Source organism: Oenanthe melanoleuca, chromosome 10, assembly GCF_029582105.1.
Source record: "Oenanthe melanoleuca isolate GR-GAL-2019-014 chromosome 10, OMel1.0, whole genome shotgun sequence".
Taxonomy (NCBI): Eukaryota; Metazoa; Chordata; class Aves; order Passeriformes; family Muscicapidae; genus Oenanthe; species Oenanthe melanoleuca.
The window spans coordinates 12,372,972-12,399,619 of NC_079344.1; the positions used below are offsets into that span (position 1 = coordinate 12,372,972).

Below are 26,648 nucleotides of genomic sequence, written 5' to 3' on the forward strand. Positions count from 1 at the left end.
AGCAAGGGATTACCCAGGCTGCCTTGCTGGAGTAAGTGACACCACTGAGGCCCTGCTTTGAGATGTTTATTTTGAGAGTAAGCTGACAAGCATGAAGGCCTGATCCCAGAGTGGCAATCTTATTTAATTAAGGGCCTCTTTTTATTATAGCTTCCCCCCCCACACCTTTTTTTTTTTTTTTAAACAATGCACAATATATATTTTTATATTAAAAAAAATGTATATTTCCTTTCTATTTATTTTCCTTCTCTATGTTTCCCTTCTCTATGTTTCCCTTCTCTGTTTCCTTTCTGTTTCCCTTCTCTGTTTCCCTTCTGTTTCCCTTCTTCTATGTATGTTTCCCTTCTCTGTTTCCCTTCTGTTTCCCTTCTTCTATGTATGTTTCCCTTCTTCTCTGTATGTTTCCCTTCTTCTCTGTATGTTTCCCTTCTTCTATGTATGTTTCCCTTCTCTATGTTTCCCTTCTCTATGTTTCCCTTCTATATATTTCCCTTCTATATATTTCCCTTCTATATATATTTTCCTTTTATATATATTTCTTTTATATGTATTCATTTAAATACATGTGTATATTTCTATACATAAATACATGCAAATATAAAGGAAGAGTTTATTAAAAATAAATACGTAAGAATGGATGCTAAAGCCTGGCTTGCATGAGCAGTGCTGGGCAGCCCTTCCCTTCCCCCACCCCCAGCTTTTATTTTACTGTATAACAACCTGGAAAGCTTTTCAGAACAATAATGCAATTGGGAGGCTTACTTAGCTATAGTCTTCCTGCTTCCCATCCTCAGAGAAAGGGCTTGGAGTTTTCTGCTTGTTGGTATTGAACTCACTGGCTGTTTGCTTTTATTCTGTGTCTCCTATTTTTCTCTCTTTTTTCAGGTTTTGCCCTTTTTCATGGGTTTTCTGTGCCAAAAGCAGATGAGTTATGGCCATAAACCACCTGCCTCCATCGTCTCTTTGTGCTTTCATTTCATCACTTGCTTTCCTTGTCTTGGCCAGTTGCTATTTTATGCACAGAATAGGTTGTGGACATTATTATTATTCTTACTTTTAATTACACAGCTTTGTCCAGCTTACCCTGTAAATAAAAGTCAGGGGATTTTTTGCCTTTTTTTGGTCTTTTAAAATCTTTTTGAAGTGACACCAAAGAGCTCAGCACTGTTATTTCTTAATTCTGCATCTTCTGAGGACTGCTGCCCCCCACACTGTGGGGCTATGATCTGTCTGTGTGTTCCCACTCCTGGAAATTGTGCTGGTTTTAAGATGGATGCTTTGTATAATCATAGTTCTGAGAAATTTTTAGGGAAAGGTCTAGTCCTAATGCACTGGGAACAATGAGAAACTGCCCTCTGTCTTTTCTGGCTTTGGATCAGGCCCTTATTATTATTCTCTCTTAGAAGAGAAGAAAAAGAAAACTCTATTTAAGAAGTCTGCAGCTTTTTTTTTTTTTTTTTTTTTTTTAACAAAAAAAAAAAAAGGTTTTTTTTTCAACAATTATTATTCAGGAAAAGGATCAGCTGCAGATAGTATCTGAAAGCCAACTTATATTTTCCTTCTGTGAATGAAACACACTTTATGTGCAGAATGGCCCAGGTTCTACAACTCTTCCCTTTTGAAATTAAAGCAGAATAAAAACTTCCTATAATTCTTAGATATAGGTCTGTCTCCCAGGAGCACAGTTCTTTACAGTGCTGTGTAATTCCAAATAGATGCTTGCACATAATTGTTTTTTCTTGAGTTTAAGTTCACATAACACTGATGAGAGCTTTGGATGTTTAAATATGGATTTTTCACATCCTCACAGGTGCACGAAATCATTGGCAAGACTGAGTATTGCTCTTAGGCTGGATTATACTGCCATGCTGGGCCAGTGGGAACCAGGGAGGACAGGTTCAGATTATTTCTGACTCTGAAGTCTGCTGTAGAAACCAGTTTTTTTGTCCAGCAGCCCTTTCTGCAGGCTGGGGGCAGCCAGGACCATCCCCTTAGCTGTTACTCTTCTAATGAAATTGAACTGTTAGGAGGGAAGTTTAATTCCAACTATCACATACAGCACAGAAAATGCTGGATATGACAGGTGAATGGCACCTAGGCTCAGTTAATTGTAGATGCTGCTACATCTCAGTTTGATTTTCCCCTTTATTTGCAGCTTGTGAAGATTTTTTTTGCAAAGTCTGTTTGGATAACTAAATCAAGCATCATCCAGTTAAATCCTCCCTGTGCCTTGTTCCCCCTCTTACCTGGTGTCTTGCATGGTGGTTGGTGTTAGTGCAGATGCCACCAGTTTTACAATAATAAAAAGTTGATTCCCTCTTCTGTCTTCCTTTGACAGATGCAAGTCTTTCTATTGCTGCAGAGTGGCCTCATGCTCTGTCCATGGACATCTGCTCCATAAAAACAGGGGACATCATTGCCCTGGCAAATTGTGCCACTTGGATTAAAAAACGTGTTACCTGGACAGTGCTGGTTTTTACAGAGTCTGTTCTCTGTGTGGTTTTTATCCTGAGCTGATGAATAACGTCGCTGTTTTTTCACTGAAACCTCAAACTGAGTTTTAAGTAAATTGGCAAAGTGACACCAGTGATGAAATCCTGACGGGTATTTTAGCTATTGTTACTGGTTTCCTTGGAGCTCCTGTCCCAGTTACGATGCTTTGGAGTTTGGGTCCTTTGAATATATTCCTAGTCACAGCATCACATTTTCTCTCTTCCATTCATTAGCTGGCCTGTAAATAGTGCTTCAATGCTGCTTCTGTTTGCTGTTTTACCAAATTAAAATTTTAACAGAGTTGTTAAACAGCAATTAATGTTGTTTAGGAATAAAACAACAGAGATCAAGCAAAGAATGGAGATTTTTTTTTTTTTGGTGCCTGCTCTCAGACAACTTTCTGGTTCTGTCTGTAGATTTCCTGTAAGAATGAGCAATTTCTATATAGGTAATTAAAAATAAGCTTGTATCTGTAAAATAGGTAATTACCATTAACTGTTTTTAAGTATTTTATGAAAATATAATTTAAGGTTGTGGAGTTGCATATGGCCATGCTAATCTATTTTTTAATAAATTATCACAGGTACAAGTGACCCGTACGTGAAGTTTAAACTGAATGGCAAAACCCTCTACAAAAGTAAGGTAGTGTACAAGAACCTCAACCCAGTTTGGGATGAAACAGTTGTGCTGCCCATACAGACCCTCGATCAAAAACTCTGGATCAAGGTAAGTTTTGGTCTCAGATTTTTGAAAGTCTGGCCAATATTTTTTTAAGCAATTATTTTCAACTTTAGAAACATATTGATTTTTATTCGCTGTAGCAGCACGGCATAAAACACAATCGAGTTTAAGAACTTCAGCAATTTCAAATTAAAATGCACATATGTCTTTCCCAGATTTTACTTGCATGTTTTGCTTTCTGTCTGCAAAAACCCAAGTTTGAAACAAAACTCCTTGACTGGATCTGTTTAAAGCCATGGAGCTGAATTCTCTCTCTCTCTCTCTTTTTCTCCTCATGCTTGTACAAACTCAGGGAAACCAAGGGCGGTTTCAGGAGCACGTTTTAGGAGTGTAATTTGGCTGGGCTGCACAGAATTATTACCTGGGATGCAGCCGTGACAAGTAGCAAAGCCTTTTCTGGTTATGAGGAACGTTACAGTTACCAGAACCACAAGCTACCAGTTGTGAGCACTAATTGCTAAAACATCTGTAAGCAGAAGTACCTGATTTTTGTGCAGCGTTTCATTATGCTGTCGTGTAGAGTATAAAGGAGCAGGCACAATCCATAGCAGCACACATGTCTCTGTTTACATAATATTAAGAAGATACTTTCAAAATGCTGGTTAAATATTTAGCTAAAAATACAAATTAAAGCGGGGAGATGGAAAGTGATCCCTGAATTATATCTAAGCTTTGATCTTTCAAATACAAAATTGAACTGAAAGGGCTTAAAATATCTGTTCTTTCATCGCCTGGGATAAAACTGGCTTATGATGTGAAAATTGGAAATATTTGTCTTACTTTGCCACCAGGTGTACGATCGTGATTTAACCTCTTCAGACTTCATGGGTTCGGCATCTGTAGCGCTCACTGAACTTGAACTTAATAGGTAACAGTTCATTTAATTAAAGATTATTAATGCAGCTTGGTTGAGAAACAGAGGGGAGTAGTGAAATGCTTTTTTTTCTGGCTCGGAATTTTTCTATTCGTGAAAACTTGTTTTTGATGGAGGAGTGGGGATTTCAGGAGGAATCACTTGATATAAATCTTCTGCACGCGTTTTTATCCGGCGTTACGCACCGGATTCAAATCCCGCCTGGACGGAGCCCAGCTCTGGCACTAAGAATTTCTGTGTGCAGCATTGCTCAGGGAGAGCCACACCAGGACAGTTTATGGAGGTGGGAGAAGGTTTGGGACCTGTCCTCAGCCCCACGGGGTGCCTCTCCCGGGGCTGAGGAGCGTTCTGCCGTTCTGCCAGCGCCCCTTTTCCAGCTCCCCCCACATCCATCCCTGCTGCAGCAGCTGCATCTGGCCCTGATTTAGTGCCGAGGCAAGCCCTGTGCCTTTTGTCTGCTGCTGATGCTGCTTGGGCTCAGTGTGGAGCTGGAAGCCAGGAATTCAAGTTTTAGTTGTTTCTTTTATACTCCCTTGCTGTGCGATGACTTTTTTTTGGGAGGAAACGAGTTCTCCCTGTGTGGGGGGTGTTGTAGCTCCTGTGGCTGTTATATCTGAATTTCTAGAAATGTTAATTTGTCCATGAGATAGTGCCACTAGGTAAATACCAGCATTCCTGTTTTCAGCAAGGGAACAGAGTCATGGTGAGGGATTAAAAGCAGGCAGAATAAATATCTCTGGAGTCAAATACAAACCATTAATATTAGAAGATTCACTTGGATGAGTTTCCCTGTCACTCTTCTCTGTGTAGTGGAGGTAGTAGTAACTTAATTCAGTGTGTACCTGCATATGGGGAGTTATGAGTAGTGAGCAGTGCTATAGGAACACTGTGCTGCATTATTAAAGGAGGAGTGTGTTTTGTCAGAACCAAGAAAGAACTCTCCAGGTTTCCCATTTTAACATTTAAACTCAATATTGGGAATTTCAGACAAGAAGCTGAAATTTGCACAGCTCAGCCTGACCTTTAATAATCAACTCAAGTTAACTGGAGTCAATAAATGCACAACTTTTTTTTTCTTTTCTTTGTTGCCTTGTAGAACTACTGAACAGGTTTTAAAACTGGAAGATCCCAACAGTTTAGAAGATGACATGGGAGTGATTGTATTAAACTTGAGTCTAGCAGTCAAGCAAGGAGACTTCAAGAGAAATGTAAGTGGCTTAGGAAATCAAATTTATAGCTGGAATTTGTAGGGGGGAGAAAAGAGGAGCTGGCATAATCTGATTTACTGGGAAATGCCACCTTTATTTTCATCCTCTGAGACTCAATATTGAAATCGAGATAGAGCATAACTTTAAAAAAAAAAAGCCTTGTATTTAGCTGGGTTAAAGTTGTGTAGACATTTGTAGCTGGATGTTTCTCTCTTGTCACTGTGATGTGCACTGTGGCAGTGCTCTCTGTGCTCTGGGCTTGTGCCCAGCATTGCAATGGGCAGGTTGAAAAAGAGCTATTATATTTCCCTTTTGTTGTTTTTTTGTTTGTTTGTTAAAAAAAAAAAAAAAAACAAACCAACAACAAAAAAAACTTACCCACATGAAATCTTGGAACTGAGCTTGGATGTTAAGATTTAAAGTGCCCAATCCTGTAGAGGAGCACCAGGCTGAGAGGAAGAGGTTGCTTGTAAAATCCTGATCTTCCCACTGACAGTTTCTTCACTGAGTTAATTGAACTTGTCTTCTGATGCAGAAATGTGGTGATTAGTGATGTTAGAAACCCAGAGAAGCTGGGCAGAGACTGGGGACACCATAACTGAAGCTGATAGTTTTTTAAAATTTCAGGTCCTGCACGTGGCTATTTTTGCTTCTGCTTTTAAAGTTTTCTCCTAGTGCTTTATTCAGAGTGTACAGAACACAAATATTGGTGAACTAATCCTGCTCCTGGCCAGCAAGGGGTGGAGAATACCCAAGATCAGGCAATTAACTTGGATTGTCTTAAAAACTAGACCTAGTTTAAAATATGTGTTATACCTATTAAGAGAAAATATTTCTACAAGTTTTCTGCAGAGTCTAGTATGAAACTTGCTGTTTACAGCACATTACTGAATTATAGGTGTGGAATTCCAGCCTGAATGGGATTATTTATAGAAACATAAATGTTTCAAGGGGGTGGAAAGCAAAATGAGAAGAAGCTAATGTGGGATATTTGCTGTTCATATTTATTTTTCATATAGATGCCTTTTTGAGAATTTTAAAGTCTTAATTAATAACAAGGTAGTGATAGTTATTTTTACCTCACTATGTGATTATTTGAAAGCTTAATGGCAATATTTAAAATAATGGTGTATTTGTATATTATGAGATGGCTTTTATTTGGAATGTGAATTCCCCTGTAACTTGTACAAGACAGCATTGTTGCCATGTGTTACTGAATTGCAGGAAGGGGTGAAGCAAAAATATAAAGTTACTTTTAGCAAAAAAGTTAGTTTAGTCAGAAGAACCTCAGGAATTCTAGGATTTTTAGTAAGGCCTGGGCTAAAGTGGACCTAGCCAGTGAAACAAAGCTTATTGGTTTAAATAGCAGCTTTTGGTGCTCTTGGGTGCTTAGTTAACATTCAGAGTGCAGATGATAGAAGAGCTGGTGCACACTGTAATTTTTTTTAAAGACAATGTTTTAAGCCCTCATATTTCAAATGCAGATTGCTCAGCCATTTCCAAAGGAGTCAGAACAGTGAAATAGCTCTGTCCACATTAGCACTTAACAGCAAGATGATTTTTTTACCCCCCTTTTTAAATTAGCTTACTGTAGAACCAGATGGCACCAAAAGTATAAGCCATGTTTCTTACTAATGGCTCTGGGTCTCTCCACTTTTTATTCTCAATTACTTTTTTTTTTTTTATTGCCTCTCTTTTGGTGCAATGCAGGTATTTTGAGTTTGTTGATTCTTATGTTCCATGAGGCAGGAAAGGTAGATGGAGATGCAGTTGTAGATTTAGCCCCCTATTTTGTAATAGGCTTTTCTAGCTCATTTGACAAGCTGCTGTTTGAATTATTTTACTAAACACTTTCCCCATTTTGCTCCTTACCTGTTTCCTTTCCCTGGATTCCCTTTGGTACAATAATGGGGACTCATGAACAGAGATGGTCAAGTCGAAAGAAACGAACTTCATCCAAGGTAATCCACTTTTTTTTTTCCCACTTAAAGAAAATGAAGGTTCCCTCCCAAAATCTGTGCCCTCCTCTGAAACAAACTAAACAAAGGAAAACCCAGAAATGTAGAGGCAACCTGTCACAATGTGATGTCTGTGGTAACCTTTGCTGTTCTGATTTTTCTATTCATCATGATGGGAAATTGCTGTTGTTTTCTAATTGTAGGTTCCATGGTAGTGTCTCGTGGCAAGTGAACTTTAGACTCCATTCACAAAGAGCTGTAGAAAGAGAGGAAAACTTTCTGCACTAAGGAAAGGGGTGTAAATTCAACCAGGATGAAAGGAGCTGTGGAGGGTTTGGGTTGTTTCAGAACACCTGGATGGGGTTGGTGCAGGAGCTGAACGAGGCTCTCCTGGATCCCCCTCTGCCTTTGGGGCTGCCTCTCACCACGGGTGGAATTTTGTGAGGCAGTATTTCTTCTGGTTGCCCCTGTGGGTTTTGAAATTCCTTTTGTTCTTGGAATGGAGGCTGAGCAGGGAGTTTTCATTGCCTCCATTGTAACAGGATTTCCAAGATTTGTGTGCTGCCACATGTCCATGTAACATGCTTCCCTTGGTCTCCTGTAGGATCCCTGCAGGCTTCCATTGCTTTTATATTCCTGTATCATTTTTGCATTAGATTTCAACTTGTTCAGGAAACAGACTGTGGCTTTTTATGTGTTCTGCAAAGCTTTAATTTGCTATTGAGTAAATAACAATGATACAGACACTGCAAGCCCCAGTACTCAGCTTGAGAGCTGTACAGTCTCAATCTCTGAAAAGCAGAATTTGGCTCTTAAGAAGTGTGTTCTCATGATATTTTCCCTCTGTAACTATCGGTTTGTGCCTAAATAAATTGAATCATTAACCTCCTCTTGTTTTATTCATTACAACCGTGGTGTGCTGTGTAGAGGAGCCAACCATCTCAGGTACTGTGCCAGCAAGAATGTTTTTGTCAATGGAAGAAGTGCAAAGCACAGCCTTTGGAGCCCTGATTGCAGGGATATTGCAGTGCTTGGAGCAGAGAGCTGCCAGGAATCCCTGAATGCCACATGATAGGCAGTGATGGAATAACTGAAGGGCTCATCACTTTAGTTTTTAACTAAAATTCTGGAAATTACTGTGCCCTGGCTCGGTCAGTGTTGCTTGATCCCCATATTTCTCACATGCTGGTTGGCTTTGGTATGTGGGAAAGGGAGTCAGGTTTTTAAACTCAGGCTCTTTTTCTTCAGAATAGCCAAAATTCTGTCTTGGCTGCTGGCACTGGAAGTTTTGAGGTGTTTTTTTTTTTTTTTTTTTCGTTTCCCTAGGGTTTTTTTGTTTGGTTTTTCTTTTTCTTTTTATACAATATCTCCTTGCATTTTGTATATTTTTTTACATACATGATTTTGGACCTTTAGCTGCCAGCCTTTCAGCTCTCAAGACTCTGTCTTGTGCCTTAACACCTTTCAAAACAAAATTAAAAGATGCTGAAGCATGGTGCTGATTTAGGAGATATAAAAGTATTGTTTTAAAGGAAAAAAGCTTCAGCCGTGTGCTCTGTTCTGTTCCAGTCACTAGAGGGTAGGAGAGCTTCAGCTCTTCCTAGGGAAGACACAGTTCATGCTCCAGTGTGATCTCTAACGAAAACCTCTGTGACCATCCAAAGGCAGTAAAAAATATTTCCCAGCATGCGCCCGAAAAAATCTGACAAAGCAGTATTTCCTGGTTTATTGATTCTGCTACTGCACTAAAACACTAGTACTGTACATCAATAACCATCTTTAGTTAGGAAACTCTGCTCTGTAGAAGCAGTACTAGCAGTTTGTGGCAGAACATAAAGCCTAGGAAGAAAAATTGTGTGCATGGGGAATATAGGTGTCTAGGGAAGGCACAAGAGGTTATGGAAGAATAGCCAGAGAGTATGATGGGGTAGAAAACAATGGTGCTGGACGAGATAAAGATACAGAAATAAGGAGGGCAGGGGAAATGGAGAGAGCTGTGTAATGGATCCACAAGCTTGTCTGATTTTTGGCTCCTGAGCTGACTCTTGTTGGGTTTTGCAGGAGGAAAACACAGTATACTTTCCATTTGAGCAGCTGAACTGAGACATCTAAATTTCCTTTCTCCAGGTTTAGACAAATAAAAGTTTTCTATTTGAAATAGTTTTCCTGGGATTTTTTTTTTTTTTAAATGTGCTGAACTGCAGCTGACCCCTATTGTAATATTTAGCTTTTCCTCTTCTATAAATACAGGGAAAATGACTTATTTTAAGGATGGACAAAATGAATATAACTTTCACAGCTGTTTTTTAATCTGTATTGCCTACATGAAAGAAATCTGATTATCCTCTAATTTGACCATTTTATGTTGTCTTAATGCAGATTTGGCACATCAGTATCCTAAATGAGTCTTTTCACATTAATCACGGGATTCTTGCTGACTTCCCAAATTTTCCCCAAATGTTGATGGCATGGATACCTGTTGCAGCTCCATGTCAGACTGGCAGCAGGGCTCATGTGGGCTGTTGTGGATGCTGTACTCTCTTCATGTGTGTTCTCTGAGCTCCCTTGCTTTTTGAAGAAAGAGCTGCATTTCAGACAACTGTGTCAGCACAGGATCTCCTGTCCAGCTCCAGTAGCCTCATGGTCATTACAGGAAGGATTCCAGCAACTCAGTATGGTGTTTTAAATCATTTTGGAGCAAGAGCTGTTGAGCTGCATGATTTAGGTATCTCTTGATTATTACACAGTATATATTTTTCACTGCTGCTGGAAGGGAATCGTTGCATATTTGGGTGGATTCCCAAGACATGGGCAGCACATTCAGATCCCTCATTTTTCAGGGGAGCTGAGAACAGCATTGTCCTCACTGGGAGCTGTTTTCAAGAGTGTGGCCTTCTTCTTTTCCTGGTGGAGGGTGACATTGCAGAGAGAAGAGGATGCTATTAGGCAGCATTAATATATTCACTCATATCTGTGTATTGGCAAGCTCTCCCCTCTGTTCTGCTTTCCTTTCTGGGGCACAGAGGGAGTTGGTAGCTCTCTGCTGGAGCCCAGCATGCTGATGCTCAGTCCCCTTGTTTGTCCCGGGTGGCTTGAGTCTCACCCTGAGTGCCCTGCACGCTATTTCCAGCATTTGTACAGCTGAATAACCTTTAAGTGTTGAACATCCAGGAGGCAGATAAGCAGGTCTGCTTGGGGTGGGTTGACCTGCAGCAGCTCAGTCCTGAAACAAAAGCGACAGAATTGCCACCTTGCTAGCCGAAACTGATTGAATAAATTGGCTGAAGGGCTGACCGGGCCCAGGGGCTCCTCAAGCATCTCATCGCAGGGGAAAATCCCTCACTCTCATTTTTTTTTTTTTTTGTTCTCCTGTGTGGGCTGTTAGGTTTCATTTTTGTCTGCCTCATTGTGCTTGCTCTGTCCCCCAGTCCCCGTGGGCAGTGCAGCTCTGCGGGGACTCGCTCGCCACAGGTCACAGCTCGTGGTGCCAATCTCGTGTTGGTTCACTTGCCTTTCCCGCTGCCCTCTCCTCCTTCCCAAGGGGAATCTGCCTCTGCAGAAATGCTTTCCCTGCCTAATGAGGAGAGGTCCTAAGAGTCCTCCTATTTGTGTGTTGTTGTTTTCTCAAATGGCAAATTACGTGGCCCAGTTTTGACGTTGACCTCTTCACAGGGATTGCAGCAGGATTTCTGTTGTCCTGTCTCATCCTTTTAAATGAAAGATGGGAGAGATGGGCTCACTTCACACTTGGCCACCTCGCCGTGTCATTTAAATGTACAATTTTTCTACATCTCTTTATTGCTTCAAAAACAAGTTTGAACTTGGGGCATGTATGTGTGTGTCAGGAAAAGAGACAGATCTGAAAGCAGCCCTGATGCACCAGAGGGGATTTGCTGGGTGCCTATAGAGGGAGATTATAGACAAATGGAGTTATCAGGGAGACTGGAGCTCCTAAAGGATTTTGTGAAGCTGGGTCAATGAGCCGGTTCTTTCCCCTCCAAAGCTCTGTCATTCTTGCTCAGCTCCTGTATTTGGCTCTGTGAAGGCAGCCCACCTGCTCATTGTTCTTTTTTAAACCAGTACCAGAAAGTGATAAAAAATTGAATGTTGATATGAGAAACTTTTATATTAATTTTGAAACCAGGAGCAAGATTTTGAGAGTGATGATGTGAACACTGATTTTTAATTTTTCTTTTTAGAGCTGTGGGAATTTTTTTGGGCAAATGTCCTTTCTAAGCAGTTGGGAGAAGAACCATCTTCTGGTCCTTTTGTGGCAGGGTTCTGCTCTATGACCAGGTCATACTTTTGCTTCAGAGATTGCTCATTACTTATCTGATAAGTTACACTCCCAAAATCTGCAGTGGACATGGGTTCTTAGACTTATAAAACATCTAATTTGTTTTAAGGAATAAGGATCTCTGGATATTTTTGTGCTTATTGTCTGTTTTTGGGTTTTTTTTTTTTTTGGCTGGCTTGTTTGAGGGATGTCTTCAGTTCCAGTTTTTATCCATTTTACAGCAATGAACTGCTCATAAAGGTTACTGCTTATTTGCCCACGGAGCCCAGCCAAAATCAGAGCTCTGTCTAGAGACAACCCTCAAATTCTGGTCTCAAGGCTACCTTGATTTCAGAAATGATGAAGGGAAGGAATAAGCAAGCTTACCCAATGCCTTGTGCCTGGGACACGTGCCAGCTTCCATCATAAATCATGTATTTCTTAATTTCCAGCCCTGTAGCCTGATCCCAGCTTCAGCCAACTTTTCTGTACCTGTGCAAGGCACCTTTACTTAGGCCTGGGATGTAGCCAGAGTGTGAGCAGAAAGCTTACAGGAAAATATAGCAGGAGAGGCCTGAGGGAGCTGGCATTCAGTGTGGGAGCCCAGCTGGAAAGGGCTCAGGTTCAGCAGGGAGGAGCTGCAGCACCCGAGGCATCAGTAGCCTGGGAGGTAACAGCAAAGGGAAGAGCTGAATAGATAAAACACTTCAAAATTGTCAATGATTAAGCAGTTATGTCCTCATTTTCTGGCCAGTATGGACCAGGGCTTTGGCTTTTCTGGTCTTGTCATGAAGGCAGGTTAGGGTGGTGGCTGGAGGCAGGGGAGAGTGTTTGGAGTGGTTTGTTGGACTAATGGCTGTGCTCTGCTCTGCAGTAGTTCTGCCAGCTCAGAGGGAGGCTGTGAAGTTTAATCAATTAGCTCTGTGTAAATCAGTTTGAAATGAGTAGGTGTGGGGTATCAGAGAGGAGGTAAGACGTCTAAAATAAATAAAGCAATATCATTTTCTTGTCACCTGGGAGGCATTTTCCATAGTGCAGGCTTCCCTAGGCAGCACTAAAGTTGACTCATTGAAGGCCTGGGTCTGTGGGTCTAGCACACATCTGATTTTCCCCAGACGTGCTTCCTTCCAGAAACAGAGAGTGGAATCTGAGACACTGCCTATTTCACTGGGGTTTCCATCAGGGTGGTCAGAGGAACAGCCTGCCAAGTACCTGGGGAGGCTGGAGAGGTGGCCACAGAGCAAGTACAGAGGGGCTCTTTGGTGCTAGAGGTGCAGGAAATGTGCCAGACCTGCTGAGTAGACTCTGTGGGGGCCACCTGGGCATGTGCAGGAAATCCAGAGCATTCCTCTTGCGCTGTGCCTTGCAGGGCTGTAACGCAAGCAGCTCAGTTTGTGCCATGGCAGGGCTGGGCTGGGAGAGGTGGGGAGCTGGGGGAGCCTGTGTGGAGCTGCTGCAGCTCAGCACCGTGCCCTGGACCACTTGCAAACCTCCAGTCTGCAGAGGGATGCTCTCAGGTGATGCTGGATCTCATGCAGCCCTGTGAGCTGGAGGCCAGCACAGCCCTCCTGTGCAGCTGCACAGCCAGAGGGGGGGAGCACGAGGCTGCTTGCTTGGGGCCACCTGTTTTGGGAGGTCAGGGTTGGTGCATTGCAATGTGTTCCAGTAATGCTGAGTGCAGGTGCTGATTTTTCTGGGGCTGTGTGGGATCCAGGATGGTTTGGGTACCTCCCAGCAGTGCTTTGAACTGTCAAGTCAGCAGCTACAAGGGTGGGGTTATGTGTGCTGTAGAGCTGGGGTAGGAAGGTCCCCAGTGCTGAGTGATCCCTAAAATACTGGCCTGGATGAAAAAAAGGATAGAATCCAAGTTTGATTTGAAAACTGAGTGATAACAACTGTCTTTTGTGTTCAGCCTGGAAGCTTTGAAGAGAGCTGGATGCTTTGTTTTTAAAAGAAATTGTAACGTGGATAATAAACTTCATCTGTTTGTTTTTTGTTTTTTTTTTAAATTTTTTTTTTTTTTTTGTGAACTAACATCAAATACCTCTTCCTCCTCCTAGGAAGGAGCAGGAGGGGGAGGGAAAATCCTTGCTCCTAAAGCAGCGAGTACATCACATCAAACATGACTATGTTAAATACTAAAATGTTCAAAGTACGAGCGAGATAGATAAAGGCTTTGATGGGAAGTGGATATTTCCCAGGGACATTACAAGCAATAATCCAGATGTTCTGGTGTAATGCAATGAGTGTCCATGGATAGATGGGGAGCTCAAGCCAAGCAGCGCCTGCTGTAGGCCTTAGCCCTCCACTCCCATGCTGTTACGCCATATGGAAGCAATCTCCAGGCCCCCTTAATAGCCAGCTTTGGATTCCATTTTCACAGGGCTCATAGAGCTAAGTGGAGCTGTTTTATGGACAAGTTAGATAGAAGCCTTTCCAAGATAAACATCCAATTCGAAATTAGGACATACCAAGCTGCAAAATTATTTTAGGGCATATTTCATGGAAGCACTGCCATTTTTCTAAGGCGATTGCCAGACTGTAGAATGCCCTTTGATCCCTTGTGGACATTACTCCCTTTTTTATAAAAAGGATTTTGAAATAGTTGCAGTGTTTAGGGAGGAGTATATCTGCTGGGACTTTGAAGTATGTCCATGGGAACAGTCATGCTTTAGCTTTTTGGCCCAAAAGACGAACTTTAAAAAAAAAAAAAAAAGAGAAAAGAAATTACATTGCAGCTGGATTTATGAATCAAAATCTCGTTTTCTTTTTAAAGGTAGGAATTTTTACCCAATGTGCCAGGAAAGCCAAACGGGGTGTTTAAATAGAAGTATATTAATATGCCTGTGGGATTCAGAATTCGGTATTTTAACCAGTAAAAAGCAAGTAAAAAATTTGTGAGTTCACCACCTATGATTTAAGAATTTTGTTGCCGGGTAATTGATCCATAAAAAGTAATCTTCAGACACCAGGTGCTTTTGCAATCGTTTTATTTAGCAACAACATTTCTTACTTGCTTTTAAAGCTAACACGTCCTGTTTTAAAGTGACTTGTGAAATCTTCTCCTCCGTCTTGCTCCCACCTGTACATGACATGATTGAAGCTCCAAAGTGTGGCGAGTTAAAAGTTGCTTCAGGAGAATAAAATATGGCAGGATTTTTACTGCGGGAAGAAGAGTGTAGCCTTGAGTTTTAATGTTTCCAGCTCACTCCCCCCAAAAATAAAGGCCTATTTAATCATCCTCTGTCCAATAAAATATTGCCAGTTAGCAAACTGTTAGCGCAGCCCTGCCGCCCAGGATGAAGCTGGGGAGGTAACAAATGTGGCTACCAGGTAACCATAACTTCAGATAAAGAGCCTGGTGGTGTCAGTGGTTTTTCAGCAGGCATCAGTATTTTTGATTCGTGGGCTCAGTTTCTGGAAGCAGGAGCGGCAAAGGCAGCGGGCAAAGAGCGAAGGCGGGTGGCTGAGTGATGGAGGAGGTGGAAGATGCTGCTCAGCCTTTCACCTGGCTGTGGGCTTTATGACCCTGGGCTGCCTCCCCAGAAAGGACAGACCCACGTTTTATGGATGTAGCTGGAGATGTTTTAAGAGTTTACTTTAGTTTCTCCCTTGCTCCGTTCCCCATTGCTTTCCTGTGCTTTTCCCTGAGCCAAGGTACCAGATTGCTCTCAGTGCATGAGGTCTGCTCTTGCCAGAGCTCAGCCAGGGTAGCTGAAGGCGACTTCTCTGGTGGTTGAAGCAAATCCTGCTGATTTTGCTGTGACATTGAGCGTCGTCCCTTCTCAGGGACCATAGTATCCACAGCCTTCCATACTGCTGACCCTTAGGGAAGCATGGTGCCTCTGCCACTCCTGCTGTGCTTTCACAGCACACTTAACGTGAGCATGAAGATGTGTTTGGGTCCTGAAACATTTCGTGTTGGTGCTTGCTTTGCAGTCGAGTTTCACGCGGAGCATGCGGCTCTCGGAGTCTCTGCGCAAGAACCAGCTGTGGAACGGGCTGGTCACCATCACCCTCTTGGAGGGGAAGAACATGCCCAGAGGGGGCTTGGCAGAGATCTTCATTCTCCTCAAACTGGGAGATCAAAGATACAAGAGCAAGGTAAGTATTAAGGATTTCCTTAAGTTGTCTGAGGTCAGTAGGGTGCTTCTCTTTTGGTGGTGCTGCCTCAGATGGAACTATTCTTGATGCTCTTTTAGATAAGTGAGTTCAACACCAGGAAACAAGACCAGAAGCATTAACATTTCGCTGTTTTGATACCAGTAGAGAAAGAGCAAGTTAGGAATATTGTGTGCTATCAGTGCTTTGTGCATTTAACATAATCATCATGTCGATGAATGTTTGAAATGAATAGGAAATGAAATAAAGCTACATCCATCACACATGTGTTTTGTTCTCTGCCAATACAGAAGTTGGGCTTGCAGTGTTAGATCTGCTGGAAAAGTAGATCTGAAATGGTTTCCAGTGCAGGGGAATTATTACTCTTTTAAAGTACTTTTCTTGAAAAATATGTTACATATTGCAAAGCCTGCCCTCCAAACAGATAAAATGTTCTGTGGTTTTGATATTATTTTTTATTCTTCTAGGCTGTGTTTATCTGTATACAGTTCAGTTATATAAGAATCTAAGAAATGAATGGGGTTCCCAAGGATACACATTTCATCTGGAAAGTCTAATAAGAAAGGCTATAATTAAAATAATACTCTTTTGAGGGAGCAAGAGCTCTGCATGTCATGAACTGGAAGTGCAGAGGAGGAGAAAACAAACCTCCTCCTGTACAAAATGTACAGAGCAAGTTCACAGAACATAACATTTGGACGTAGGCGCGTTTGAAACCTGCACTCTGTCCCTCAAACCAAGGTCACGATATGCTTTTTATTTAGAAAAGTAGTTTTGAAAAATAACAAATGGTTTAGTTACTTTAGAATAAATAGATGTTATTCCCATTACAGTCCCTTTTCATGTGTCTCTTTAATGGCTAAAGAGATAGATGTGTTGTGAATCTGCAAGGCTGAGCTGTTTGCTTAGCACAGAGGGTGAAAAAATACTGCTCTGGGTTCCTTAATTAATTCAAACCTGTTTCCAGGTGATTGCCCTCAAAAGGGTTATTCCTGATTTTTTCTAGTATGTGATGGTGGATGATGACCACAGTCCATTGCAAGTGGAGCTGGTGGGGTCTACCTTGTAGTTCCAAATTTTGCCAGCCATTCATTCAGATAACAACTGTATATTTATTTTATTGAGAGGGAGGAAAGAGAATATTTCAGAAGATGAGACTATATGTGATGGGCTGGGGAGCTTTGGTTGGAATGACATTAGTACTTGATGCTCTAACATCCAGCCTTGTTCTGTGGAATTGATTTATTTTTTTCTTTTTGATTTACTGTGAAAATAAGTACTGTTTAAGAAAAGTAAATATTATAACTGCATGTTTTCTAGACACTGTGTAAGAGTGCAAATCCTCAGTGGAGGGAACAGTTTGATTTTCACTACTTCTCTGACAGGAAGGATATGTTGGACATTGAGGTGTGGAGAAAGGATAACAAAAAGCATGAGGAGCTTTTGGGAACGTAAGTTGAGTTTGAGTTAGACTTTATTTTTTTTTGGGGGGGAGTGGGGTGGAGAATGAGCTAAGTACAAAAAATAAAGTGATTTTGACTATTTTTTTTTTTAACTGAACAGTTTATTTTCATTACCAGCATCATAATGTATTTTTCTGTCCTTATTACAGTCATGTCCAGGTTATGTTTACATCATGTTTATTAAACAATTGAAAGGTAATTGATTAGCCAAAATCTGAATTCAGAGACACCCAAGCTGCCTCTAAAACCTGAAACACTGTGGGAGCTCAGTGGCATCAGGTGGCAGAATTTTTCTGTATTTTTGTGGTGAAATTGGCTCCACATCTTTATATGCTCTGCTGGTGCCAACCCAGGGATTTTGTGCTCCTTTTGAGAGTGGTCTCTCTTTTTTTCTGTTTGCACTTTGATGTTGTGTTCTTCTAAGACTCTTTAATTCCATCCCACTCTATCTGAAGTTGTACAGTGTTGGTTTCTTAGTAGTGCCTCTCTCTTCCTTGCTTTGGCTTTCAGCATTGTCCTGTGGACCCATCTCCCCAAAAACATCTGTGCTTTGGGTACATGCAGCAGCACCAAGAGCCATTCCCTTCACTGGACACCCTCCTTGCTCTGTCCATGCTCCTCTGCTGGCAGGACTCTCAATTTCCTGAGGGTGGGAACCCTGCCTGCATTTGTTTGCTGCTCTCACCTGGCCAGGGTTTCACAATGTGCTGACTAAATAACAGTAACTCATAAGAACATTCTCTTACTTTAGGCATTCAAATAGTTTGAGACTATTCACTGAGAAGAACAATGCCCTTTGGCTCTACAAATGTTTGTGGTTTTGCAGAGCAGGAAATTCTTTCTGGCTGAGTGCTGTTGCTCATCACATGGAGAAGTGGCTGAAGATGAATCTGTTCCTTCCATTCTCACAGTTACTTCCATTACTTCTGATATTCTGTTTAGAGTTAGGAAATAAAGCAGTGTTTGCAGCTTGCCTCAAGTCAGTCTCTGATGCTGAAGGAATTCTTCCTTAGGTTTATCCTCTTTATTCTTATTTTTTCTAAGCTTTTTCTTTTTCATCCCCCACTTTTTCTTTCCCTACTGGTTTCTGGCAGGTGGTGTTCAGTGTGGCAAAAGCTATCAGAGAAATGCTTATTCTGTTCAGCACTGGCAGGGTCTGTGTGGTAGATTTACCTTAAAGTAAAGGTAAATCTTCCAGGGTAAATCCCTGGAAGTGCTCAAGGCCAGGTTGGATGGGACCCTGAACAGCCTGGTCTAATGGAAGGTGTACCTGCCTGTGGCAGGGGGGTTGGAACAAGATGATCTTTAAGATCCCTTCCAACCCAAACAATTCCTGTGTTTCGATGTTTAAAATTATTTTTGATGTCTGTGTGGAGAAAAAAAATTTTGCTTTTGTTGTCTTAAGCACAGCAAATTGGCTGTAGCATCGAAACAGGAAAAAATACACTAATTTTTGAAGAGCAAGAATGGATAAACACCAAGTGCATAATAACAGGTATTGTTTTTACAGTGTAGAAACTTTTTGACACCCTATAAATAATATTTTATGAAGGGTTCAGATGCAGTCTAATCTGGAAAAGGATTCTTTTGGAAAAACAGCATTATGAGGTGCCATGTTTATTGTCTCCATGATTTCCAAGTTGAGTTTTGAGATTTCTGGATTTCACAATATCATTGTAAGAAATATTCTTTAGTAAAATGTCTGTGGGTTATATTCGGTCATTACACACTGCAGCCAGCTGCCCTCAAATAATTTGCATGGCTTTAAGGAAAAAGCAAAATTTTCTGGATCTGACTTAATAATTTTGTGGTCAATTTATGAATAGAGTTAGAATTCATTATGGTCTCTTCTAGCCTGTTCAACCTCCAGCTGTGTTGATTAAACCTTTAAATATATGCATGTTTTTAATATTTAACTGAAGCTGGAGGTGCTCACAGTGGAGTCAAATCTGATAATCCTGACTGCAGAACTTTTGTGGCACAGAGACTCCTGTTAATTCCTTCAGACCCAGGGTTTCAGATAGTAAGAATGCCTTAAGACTCCAGAATACAGTTCTTCTCCCAGGCATAATTTGTTTTCAAGGTAAAATATTGTTCTTGAAATAGGACCTGAAGTGTCTGTGGAGAGCATGGAACATGTAGAATAAGGAATGCCTTGGACCTCTGGTGCTGAACACAAACACCTGGGGTGCTTGTCTGCTTCTGAATTAGTGAGGAAACATTTCATGTCACCCTTCTATCACAAAACAAACCCTCACTGTCAGTGCACATCACCAGCTAAATTATTACATTCAGCCTACCTGCAGTCTCCTTAGAGTTTCAGCTGGGTCCAATTTCTCTTCCTCACTTAAAATCCCTCAGCTTTGAGTGGTTCAGCTGCAGGCTCTGACACTGAGGGCTGCCTGCATTTTGGTGCTGGATGAAATAATCCCTCTATTTAGTCTGCACAGGACTGTTAGTAACGTTTATGGAGTGCTTTTTGTGTCCTCTGGGATAAGAGGCATGCCATAAACAGGAGACAATATTAATGTATATGAATAAACAAAGGTGTTAACGTGTGCAGAATTTGTCCAGGCAGAGTTAAATTGTTTGTGCCAGGTTGTTAGAGAGTGTTTCTGCATTAGGGGATATGTTCTGGGAAAAGAGGTGCTGCAGAATGTTGGAGGGTTTTCCTTCACATATTTACCTCAAAAAAAAGATTTTACAAAAATTGCTAAACTTAAGACAGTGAGCTCTGAGACTGGAGTGCATCCAATATCTTTATGATGAATGCCTCCAGGAAACTGTCTTTGCAATAAGAAACAACCTGTGTTTTAAAGGCTGTGCTGTTGAGATGGAGCAGTAAAATCCCCATTATGTCTGCAACCAAAACCTTCTCTTAAATCTCACTAGGCTGTAGGATGAGTCAGAAAAAAACAAAATTTGTCCATTGAATAAGTAATAATAAAATCTTACTAATTGCTTCCCTGACACCTGTGACATTTGAAATTTCAAGTATTAATCATAGATACATCTTTCTGTACTCTGATGATTCTGATCTCTTTTGTGAAGGGCTTTCAAGAGGTCTGCAGGGTGTAAAGTGGCACTGTTGTGTACAGATGTTTTTATATGCATCTATATATATTTAAAGATTCCTGTCATAATTTGATTAACTATGAGTGGGAAAATAAAATGCAACAACATGGCTATTAAAAAGCTAACCTCAGCACCTTTTAGTGGAATTTTAACATGTGATTCCCTGATAAATATTTTAATCCCAAATTTACTGTGTACTGTTCTCAAGCACTATTTCTCTGCAAAATTAATAAAAAACAGGGGAAAAGAAGCTACAGGTGAGGGCTTTAAATCAGAAGAAAAATCTTAAATGAAAAGCTGTGCTGACTGGGACTAATACAGATTGTAGACCTCAATACTGATCAAGAGGAGGAAAGAAAGCATTTAATTAATCGTGGTTAAAAGAAATAAAAGTGATACACCTGTATGCACAATGCATTCTTAACTTACAGAGCTGCAGCCCCTGTAGATTGTGCATGTAGCTACTTGTGTGAAAAATTAGGTCTGAATTTAATATGTAGCATAGTGACAGATGACAACAAGCAGAGCTATTCCATGCTAAAATGGGATTACTGTCGAGAATTTAACTCAGGAGATCATTTGTATCACCTAAAATACAAATGTTCTGAGAGTTTTGCCCTTTGCATTCAGAGCAGGTGACTTTTAAACAAAAGTGGATTACCTCCATTAGTTTGATTCTGTGCCCATCACAATAGTCTCTTACCACTTTCCTGTGAAATAATTATCTGTAATTAGATCTTGCAGATAGAAAGCTGAGAAAGAAGGAAAGGAGGAGTTTCTGTTTCAAGAGAATGAGGGAAGTAGTTTGGAAATCATTAGACTCGTTTTAATAGTGTAGAAGTGTTAGTGTGGAAATTGCTGAATTTATATAGTAAATTGAATGTCTAATAGTTTTACCAAGCTGCATTCTCTGCAGTCTGATCAATTATGTTGTATAACCTAAATGAGACAGATTGTCTTTTTTTTGTTTTTTCTTAAGTCTTTTGCCAGTGCAAATGTGGATTTTTTTTTTTTTCAGCTCCTCACAAGAAAATACAGGCATACCTTGAGTGAACACAGATGTTTTAAGGAAAGTTAGTTTGCACAGAAATCAGACATGATTTGAGGAAGAAATACTTACACTCCACCTCCTGCTGTTTTCCCCTCCACATGTGCATCCCTCCAACCCCCACACCCTTATGCTCCATCTTTTCTTTGACCTTGTGCAAATCAAGTTCTTTTAAGAACAGAAACTATTCCAATTTGCCAAAACAAAATCGAATTATATTTAACTTTGACATATGATGGAGTTTGAGGTTATCTATTGGTGGGAGATGCAGTGTTGTCTGAAAAAGTTGTGTTTTATGTCTTACTCCATGGAAAGTTTTAAACATAAAAAGCAACTGCAGCTTTTCCCAGTTGTGGATTTTGTTGAGTGGGTGGTGTATGAAATGCTGATGTGGGAGACATGGCCTGTGTTGCCAGCTGAACCACACACCAGCTGGGTGACCTTGAGATTTCCCCTCTCCTTCCTTCAGTTTCTGCATCTAGGAAAAAAAAACCCAAAACAACAACAAAATCCTAAACTGTAGGATAAGGATACATCCCCCCTTTTGTGCTGATACCCAAAGTATCACTGGAACTGCTGCAGTCTGAGACACAGCAGTGTTAATGCAGCCAAGGTGAAGCTGACCTCCAGTGTGGAAGTGATAAGGGCTTTTTCTCAGAAAGAAATAAGGTCTTTTTTTTCTCTCTTTGTTGTTGTTTTGTTTTCCTTCCTGCTGTAACTTTTCCTGTCATATTTTTCTGAAGAGTCTAGGCGAAGCAATGAGCTTTAAATGCAACCTCTCACACTTGGAAATGGTGTTGAGAGGCAGCCCACGCCGAGCCTTGGTACTCTGCCTGGTTTATTTTCCTTCCCTTTCAAAGCTCTTGAAAGCAGTTAATAAGAGTAAACTTGAAACCTGTTGTACCTCCAGAGCAGTGGAGAGAAAAGAGCACACTTAAGGCAAAGTCATTCCCGTTGATTGTGGTCAGAGGAGGCTTAAGGAGTTGTGTTTTAGTACAGTGAGCTACTGGACAGCTTAGAAACTCTTCAGAGCCGTGGCTTTTACTTCATAACACGGCTTCTTGGGTTCTCAGGCTGAAATGTTTTGAGATTTTTTTTTTCTTTTTTTTTTTTTTTCACCCCCTTTAGCATTACAGAAAATAGGCTGTTAAGAAGCGGAAAGCGTGCAATTTATAGCAGATGGGCATAAACTGCTCCAGCTCTACTACTGGAATGGGATCAATCAGGAACACTACATGCACCATTTACCCAGAAGAAACCCACCTGGGGGAACCCTGTGGAATTTTAGCCTATTAAGACAACACCTTAACAAGTTTAGTTTAAATAAAAACTTGTCGGCAGGCATTAAGTGAAGCAAAACCCCTCACTCTCCATCATCCACTGCCTGTCCCTGTGAGGAATGTTCCTCCTCTTGTAGTGTGGCAGCAAACCTTCTCTTTATTTTATTTGTTTTGTTTTGATTTGTTTCTTTTTTTAAACTCTTTTTTCATCTGTAACTTTTGTTCAACCTGTTCTCACAAGCCAAGCTCCACAGAGGTTCAAGGAAGTTCCACTCCATTTACTGGACTTCTAAATAGAAATCATTTAGCTGAGCCAAGTGATTAGACTTTTTGTTGCATTGATCCACTCCCTTCGTGTGTTGCTGTCTGCTTGGTGATCTCCCTGCTTTAGCCCATACTCATATTTTATTGTTGTCTTTTTATGAATGTTTCTCTTTTATCCTCTTCATTTTTATTTTTGGGGGAAGCATCAGGTTAATGATACATATTATGTGCAAGGAGTGGGTGGGGGGCACTTTTAAGGCAATCCTTCCCTTTGGGAAATATAACAGTACACTGAAAATGTAGCTGTAGTAAAGCTTGTAAAAGAGATTGGGGCATACAGTATAATGTAGCATAAAATGGAGTATGTGACTTTAAAGAAGTGAATCTATTTTAGGCTAATGTTTTAAATTTTGCATTTTCCCCTTTTCCCCCAGGTGAAATAAAATTGTGTTTCAAATCCATCACAAAACACTGGGGGATTTTAGAGGGGAAGTGAGGCAGGCCAGAGTTGTTTTCCTCCTGTACTTGCAGCCCAAACCTTTTACCTTTGCTTATCAGTAGACAGACCAGAAGGCAAAATCTGACAGTAAGTGCAATAGAATCTGCCAGATTGGTTTCCCATGTTTAATTTTGGGATGATTTTTTTTTCATCACTCTTTCTATCCTGAAGAAACAATAAGTTTTGGTGCCTGCTTATTGCTGAAATCAATATAAATGTTGCTTTCTTATTGTTTTCAACCAACTCCTTTTCCTTATTAACCCTTGGCAATGTCCTTCCAGATGCCACGTTGACATTACTGCCCTGCCAACAAAGCAGACCAACTGCTTGGAGCTGCCTCTGGAAAAGCATCCAGGGTCCCTGCTGATGCTGATTGCTGTTGCCCCATGTGCAGGAGTGTCCATCTCTGATCTGTGTGTCTGTCCTTTGGCAGACCCCAATGAACGGCAACAGATTTCTCAGCGTTATGTGAGTTTGTCTTTCTTTTCTTTATTTTTTTTTTTCGTTTGACATAGTCAAAATTGCAGAAAAAAATTTCTTCAGTCATAATAACACGCCCCCTACAAAGAAAACTATTTAATGGAGTAGTTGCATTTTGAATGATGAGGAGATTGGCAGGGCAGACTGACCCAAGCAATTTGGCTGTTTGTATTTGTTGAGTTTAAACTAATGCTGTTCTTTGGAAACTTGTATTGTATTAGGAGATTATCATGGGGAATGAGACACTGAATATCATGAAGAGATAATAATATACCTAACTTTATTCTCTCCTTTGGGGAGGTTATTTTCTGCACTTTCAAATGTTGGGAGATAAAGCTTTGACGCTTCCACATCCTCAAAAGCTGGTCAGGAAGGAATAAGTGTATCTCAAGTTGTGCCAGGGGAGGTTTAGATTGGATATTAGGAAGCATTTCTTCACCAAAAGGGTTTTCAACACTGGAACAGGCTGCCCAGGGAAGTGGTTGAGTCATCAGTGCTGGAGGTATTTAAAAGAGGGGTAGATGTAGCTTTTAGGGTTTAGTGATGGGCATGGCAGCACTGATTAATTGTTGAACCTGATGATATTAGAGGTTATTTCCAACCTAACTGATTCTGTGGCAAGTTATTTAGTGGTCCAATAGTCTCTGTTTCTCACTGAATTACAAGCAAAATACATCTTTGCACTTTTCTCCTTGCAGTGTATAAAGAATTCCTTTCGGGACATAAAGGACATTGGCTTCTTACAAGTCAAAGTTTTAAAAGCAGTGGACCTGATGGCAGCAGATTTTTCAGGTATTTTATTTCTGTTTTGCAGCATATGATGCTATAATATATTGCAAATGATAGACTTTGTGCAGTACTGTCAGTTGATCAAGGAAAAGTAAATCATCCCATCATCTCTCCAGCACTGAAACCTGCCTGGGGAGCTGAGATACCAAATGACTTTGACTGCCTAAAGTATGTGGGAAGGTCCAGTGCATGGAGATCTTAATTTCCCATTAGACCTGAGCAATCTGACAGATAAATTTACAACAGCACGTCATGCTAAGTGTTTTTTCCATCAGGAATATGTAAAATAAGTGTTGATACAAAACGGTGGTGCCTGCAAAGCACCTGCAAAGCAAAGCCTCTCCATCTTCTATCAGGTGCCTTGTGAGTTTGGAGCAGGACTGGAAGATTTTGGGGTGTCTGACGTGGTGCTGGGTGTGTGGGTTTGGGGGATGCTGCAGGCTGTCACCTGAAAGAGAAAACTTGTCAGCAATGGGGTTGCCAGTGTGATGCTTTCTCTTAGAGCTTATATGAGGCTTCAGTTTGGGATGACCTTTTGGTGGTCTTACTCCATGAAAAGTATGGATTTTCCACTGAGCTGTTCCTCAGGTTGTGCTTGGTCCTGACAGCAGTGGGCACTAACACCTTTTAAAACCACAACTTTATATTGCACCTCTGGGGAAAGTCTAGGAGGTTGATACTTCTCTGTAGCGACTGCCTGGATATTATTATTTTTATTATCATCTTCTCCAGGATTCTGGAGACCTTTTAATTCCCCTCTCTATCTCACAGCAGCTCATAATTCACAGGCACAGCATTGTGTGTTGTGTATTTGCTGACACAGTCATTTTTTTAAGATAACTTGTTGATAAAAGCAGGAAAGATGGTAGAGAGAAAACATTCTTGCCCCATTCCCTTGTATTTGTTACATAAGAGAATGCTGCTCCTAAGAAAAGGAGCAAAGGAGAAAGCCCATGATTAATCATGGAACTGTTTTAGGGCTATTTTCAATTCATTGCTTAACCCTGAATTGGAAAAAAAAAGTTTGCTCCAGTGAGCAGTACTTTAAAGAACTGAAAAACTTAATTTAAAAAAAACCCAAACCAAAGCAAAACCTGTCAATAATGAAAGGTAACATGTAAAGAAATCCATACCTAAATTGACATAATGTATAGGTCCATATGGAATTAGGATGTAACTGTACCTTGCTGACTAATTTAATTTAATAAGTGTAGCACAGCAGAGCAGCCCCAGTGCCAAAAGTGCCATATAGAAATATGTGAGGTTTTAATATAGACAGAATTCATGGAAAGAGCTGAGCCCAGAAGGTTATTTACCCTCTGGAAAACTTTGCTGATGCTAAAGCAGTTGCATCAGTGATGGATTTGGCCCCCTCTCCCTCAGTACTCAAACAGGAGCATGTGGGTGGATAATGAACATTGGAAGAGACACGCAGGTTCTTGATTCTGCAATTCAAAGACTTTTCAGATAGAGTATGTGACACACATTCCTTGTGCATAGCACAGAATGAAATTCTGCTTAAGTAAAAGGTTACTCAGTCTGTCATTATATTCAAAATAACCCAGGCTTTGAGCCTGATTCATGAAGCAAATGACAAATTGTTTTTCAATGGCAGTGCTGAAAATATCCTAGTATTATGCTGTAATAGACCCACCAAATTGCAAAAGGATGCAGCCATTTTAGGTAAAAATAGCATAATTTCTGATCATGAAATGAGAGACATAAAGATTAATTATCTGTTCTGAGCCATTCATAAATGATTAGTGCAGCAATTATGGGCTTCCATAATAGAGCCCTCCTAGAGCAGTGCCATATTTCCTGCATTGCCAAGGAGACTGCTCAGATTTATTGTTATTGATAAAAGTAAATTCAGAGTCCCAGCTAAAAATCTAATAAAGGGAAAATCGCAGAGGGAATCAGAGGTACAAAGATTTCCAAGGGTTAATAGAGGAGCAGTGTGAGCAGGTAGTGTCCCCTCCCTGTCCCTTCCCATGGCAGTCAGGAGTCTGAAATCCCCCAAGTCCTGCAGAGCAGTGGGCTTGGTGAGTGTAATGCCACCTTATACCTTATTCCCGCAG

The 26,648-nt window shown here is 40.8% G+C and overlaps 1 protein-coding gene across 2 annotated transcripts in view; it reads left to right on the plus strand.

The window, feature by feature from the left end:
- Nucleotides 1–26,648, plus strand: part of MCTP2 (multiple C2 and transmembrane domain containing 2) — a 116,815-nt gene that overhangs the window by 30,302 nt on the left and 59,865 nt on the right. Inside the window, exons 6-13 of one of the 2 annotated variants that reach the window (XM_056499993.1) lie at nt 3,077–3,219; nt 4,026–4,102; nt 5,205–5,316; nt 7,242–7,277; nt 15,490–15,654; nt 16,993–17,123; nt 23,583–23,769; nt 24,480–24,573. In XM_056499993.1, the coding sequence (XP_056355968.1) occupies nt 3,077–3,219; nt 4,026–4,102; nt 5,205–5,316; nt 7,242–7,277; nt 15,490–15,654; nt 16,993–17,123; nt 23,583–23,769; nt 24,480–24,573 (945 nt within the window). Of the gene's footprint in view, nt 1–3,076; nt 3,220–4,025; nt 4,103–5,204; nt 5,317–7,241; nt 7,278–15,489; nt 15,655–16,992; nt 17,124–23,582; nt 23,770–24,479; nt 24,574–26,648 lie in introns of those variants that run through there. The other variant, XM_056499994.1, reaches the window with a different exon arrangement.